The 4,746-nt window shown below is 42.9% G+C and overlaps 1 protein-coding gene across 1 annotated transcript; it reads left to right on the top strand.

Moving 5' to 3' along the window:
• The first annotated feature begins 1,594 nt into the window (after positions 1-1,594).
• On the top strand, positions 1,595-2,581 carry LOC103207774 (olfactory receptor 10-like). Its single transcript, XM_007953442.1, has one exon. It carries the CDS (start codon positions 1,595-1,597, stop codon positions 2,579-2,581), a length of 987 nt encoding a protein of 328 aa, XP_007951633.1.
• The last annotated feature ends 2,165 nt before the right edge of the window (positions 2,582-4,746 follow it).

The following is a 4,746-nucleotide window of genomic DNA, read 5'->3' as shown; positions in this document are numbered from 1 at the left end:
CACTTTATCCTGCTTCTTTGTGTGGACTGTGATGGTCTGTTGTTTCCGAGGCATCATGACATCGTTGTATTTAGATCTCTGTTAACTGTTTATGAAGAGCAGCCAAGGGTGGTTCTGGCTCTTCTTGGTGGTTTTTTATCCTTGGCCCATTGGTGGAGAAGGAGGAATTTGCTCTCACTCATTAAGTGAAGTAGCAGGAGGTGTGGCTGTATTTGTGTCTTATGAGGATTGTTGTTGTCTCCCACTCAGTTAGACACAAATTACAACTGAATAATCATCAAAAAACTAAAAGCCCATGGACGAAAAATACACCATGTAATCACACAGGAACAGTAACCACCACATCATCCCACAAGTCTTAAATCAACTCCAAGTCCAAATCTCATTTTCTGCACTATCTAAATCAAGCATGCATGAGACTTCAGGTATATTTTATCCTTGTGCAAGAACCCACTTCTCCTGTGAACCTGTAAAATCTAGACTACAAGTTATCTGTTTCTAAAGTAAAATGGTGGAACAGGCACAAAGTAGAGATTTCCATTAAAAAAGGGAGAAATTGGACAGAAATAAGGGATAATGGGCACCCGCAAGTCTAAACCCAGCAGATCAATTTACATTAACTCTCAAGGCTTGAAAATAATCCTCTGTTTTTGAGACCATCTAGGTAATGACTATGTCCTGCAGACTCTGGGTATTGGCCATCACCTCTAGATTCTGGGTGGAGGGTCCTTGCTTCTGCCTTCAACTCTACCTTCCAGGCTCACTGGGGTAGCAACTCTGCTCTTTTGGCCTTGGGCAGCCCCATTCCCCTAGTCCATCCAAGTGCCTATCCTTCTACCCCAGATCTCTTTTTCTTCTGCCCATTGGGCATGACAGTCCCACTTTCTCACCTTTGAGCAGTGAATCCATTGCCCTGGCCCTCCTTGTTGGCAACCCCACACTCTGGAACCCAGTTAGCAAAATCTGACTTCGAAACCTAGGAGGCTGTGGTCCCACCCTTTGAAATCCATGAAACTGTGGCCTCAACCTTTGGAACCAAGAAGGACCTGCTTCCTATGCTCCTTCCAATATTCTGCTGATCTCTGAACTGCCCAGGAATGGTGTTTTTCTTTTCTTAGAGGACAACTGATTTGTCTCCTTTGGCTTATTACTTGTTTGTTGAATTCCAAGCAGCAGACAGTGTTCTTTCTTTTTGTTCTTTCTCTGTCTCCTGCAGTCTAAGCTGATAGGTTTGCTGCTATGGTTGTTTGCTGGGGTGGCTTTTCAAATCCATCAGTCACAGGCTTAATCTCTTTAACAAAAGACTGTGCAGTCACATCTTTGCTGACAATTTTAGGATAGAATTTTCCAAATCTTTAAGTTTTGTTTTCATTTTGCACAGTTCATTTTTAAGTCTATCTCTTTCTTACATTTTACTGTAAGTGGCAAAGAGAAATCATGTGGTTCTTTTAAGATCTTGCTTAGAAATCTCCTCAGCCCAATATCCAAGGTCCTTACTTATACGTTCTACATTCCACCAGACTTTTGAACATAATTCACACAAGTTCTTTGTCACTGCATAAGAAACATCACCCTTTCTCCACTGTCCAATCACATGTGCATCATTTTCTTTAACGTCTTGCCAGAAGCATGTTTATTTTCCACAGGAACTGCAGGAAGTCTCAATGCTAGTTTTGGAGGAGGCTTCTTTTTGGTGGGCTTCTCAGATTGGCCTCAGCTGGAACTTGCCTTTTTTGTCCTTATTTCAATTTCCTACTCCCTAACTCTCTTTGGCAATACAACCATCATTGCTCTCTGCCGCCTTGACCTTCAATTGCACACACCCATGTACTTTTTCCTCTGTCACCTCTCCTTCTTGGACCTCTGCTACACCACCAGCACTGTGCCACAGCTTCTGATCAACCTTCATGGAGTCGACCGGACCATCACTTATGGAGGGTGTATGGCCCAGCTCTTTATCTCCCTCGCCCTGGGCTCCACGGAGGGTGTGCTTCTGGTGGTGATGGCCTTTGACCGCTACGCTGCTGTCTGTCGACCACTCCACTACACGGCCATTATGCACCCCCATCTCTGCCGGACACTAACTGTCATCTCCTGGGTGGGAGGTTTTATGAACTCTCTGATTCAGACAGGTCTCATGATGGCCATGCCTCTCTGTGGCCTCCATCACCTGAACCACTTTCTCTGTGAGATGCCTGTTCTCCTGAAGCTGGCTTGTGAGGACACACAAGGGATAGAGGTGAAGATGTTTGTAGCCAGAGCCATCATCTTGGTGGTTCCTGCAGCACTAATTCTAGTCTCCTATGTACACATTGCTTGGGCAGTGCTGAAGGTTAACTCAATTGCTGGATGCAGAAAGGCTTTGGGGACTTGTGGATCCCATCTTTTGGTGGTTTCCCTTTTTTATGGCTCGGCCATCTACACATACCTCCAACCCATGCAAAGTTATTCTCAGAGTGAGGGGAAGTTTGTTGCCCTTTTTTATACTGTAATTACTCCCATGCTCAATCCTCTGATTTATAGCCTAAGGAACAAGGATGTGAAGGAGGCTCTGAGGAAGGTACTATGGAAAGATAAATAGTCGGGATAGGAAGTGGGAATGAGAACCAATACAATTCTCTATAATAGCTCTCAGGTCATGGTGCCTCTCTGTTCCTTGGAGGGCAGTTGGTCAATAGAAAATAGCCCTTGTAAGCCTCAGGGTTTTAGCTCCTAGCCTTGTTTGGGAGTTGGAAGTGTGGATTTTGGGGGAGTCTTTCTAACTGAAGCTCATCAAGCTCAGTTGGCACAACAGGATATACAAAAATATTGTCCTACATCTTAATTCAATGAGTAAAGACTGGGGTCTTACAAGCTTGCATGTGGTTATCTAAGACCAAGTATTGGTCTCTCCTCATCCAGAGTAAAGAAGAGTGAAGAAAATCAAAGACACATGGAAATAGTTAGTCCAAATGACTAATGGACTGTGAGAACCTCAATCTATACCGGAAGAACTAGATGGTGCTCAGCAACCAAGGCCAACCACTTGGAAAGAGATCAAAATAGAAGATCCTGTATAAAATGGGAGAAAAATGTGGAACAAAACTCAAAATTGTAAAAAAAAAAATTACCAGGTTTACTGGTCTGATAGACTGGTGAAACCCCTGAGACTATGGCCCCAAGTCACTCTTTCAGTTTGGAATTGAACTCAGTCACATGGCTTAACTCTCAGCCAAACTTAGACAGATCTATGAGCTGAACACCCATACCAGGAAGATGAACAATTAACCATGGGAGATCAGAAGGATAGCAGTTGCACAGGGAGAGAAGTAAGCAGTCCAGAATGCATAGCCAAGAGGGACACAGGGAAAGGGTCTCCACAGGGAGGAAGTGGGAGGTGAGCTCTTACAATGCAAGTACTGTAACTAGTGTCACAAAACAAAATGCGTAAGGACTGTTGAATGTAAAATTTATCTGCTTTGTAAAATTTCATCCAAATCACAATAAAAAGTTTGAAACAAATAACTAAATTGAAGTGCAGGTATGCTTGTTAATAGCCTTTTACATTATTATTATGAAGACAATAATTTTCATGTTGAGTTAATCTTTTATTCCCAAAACAATAATCTAACACCAAACTCACTGCCATTGAGTTGATCCTGACTCATAGCGACCCCTCCTTGGGTTTCTGAGGTGATATCACTATGGAAGTAGAGTGCTGAGTTTTTCCTTCTGAGGAGTGGCTGGTGCATTTGAACCACCAGCCTTCTGGTTAGCAGTCAAACGCCTTAGGCACTGTTCTGGTTACCTAGTGCCTCTCTGACAGGAATATACGACAAATGGGTTGACCTTAAGAAACAGGAGTTTATTCTATTATAGTTTGGAGGCTTTAACTCCAAGTCAAAGTGCAAGGCTCTAGGGGCTGGGTGGAAGCCACTTAGCTTTGGGCTTCAGCTCTACCTCCTATTCCTGGCCCATTGAAGCTGGAAGCTTTTCTTCACTGAGACAGCTGCTGGCTGCTGAAGCTGACAAGACCAAGGTTGACAAGTAAAAAGGCATAGTCTCAATGTTACCAAACCACACAGCAGGCCATTAACTCAAGTCTATTGAAGTCCCAAGGTTGGCAGAGCATGGCAAGCTGCTGAACAACAACACGGCTACATGCAGGGTTCAAGTGTGCCATAGGCTAGAGACCATTCCCACAGTTGCTTCTTATATATGGGAAGCAGACCACATCCTTAAGGTAGCTACTCAGCTGCTCACAGTAGATTCCATCATGGAGCTTATTGTCAGTCTCATCATGGGGAATAACTACCACCAGCTGCCCAGCCATTCAACCAAGCCCAGCCAAGTCAACACACAAACATAAACACCACAGGTACTATGCCATAATATTTAAAAACTTTTATTTGCATAAATTGTCATTAATACAACAACATTGTGAGATAGTTTTGGTATATTCCCCATTTATTTTTGGTGAAACAGAAGTTCATTGGGTTTACATAATTTACCTAAATTCACATAGCAAACATAAGATAAAAGTGAGCTCCAGATTTTTGAAACCCTAAATCCAACACTTCTACCATACCCTGCCAGTTCTCTTTGATTTTTTGATGGTGGATTTTTAATTGGGAAGATTGAGATTAGAAGCAGCAGTATTTGGGGAAGGAATCAAACATGAGCTTAATACACTTCAGAATTTTACTTCAGTTTATCTTGGTCAGGGTTCTAGATATTTCTGAGTTACTCAAATGTTCTTTGGTCAGA

This window comes from Orycteropus afer, unplaced genomic scaffold, assembly GCF_000298275.1.
Source record: "Orycteropus afer afer isolate SDZICR_OR568_19922 unplaced genomic scaffold, OryAfe1.0 scaffold00393, whole genome shotgun sequence".
Lineage (NCBI taxonomy): Eukaryota > Metazoa > Chordata > Mammalia > Tubulidentata > Orycteropodidae > Orycteropus > Orycteropus afer.
The sequence above is the reverse complement of the archived record's forward strand: the minus strand, read 5'-3'. Positions and strand labels throughout refer to the sequence as shown.

What these genes read in the sequence shown, in the direction of transcription:
- LOC103207774 (XM_007953442.1), top strand. Translation starts at nt 1,595, where the DNA reads ATGTGCATCATTTTCTTTAACGTCTTGCCAGAAGCATGTTTATTTTCC.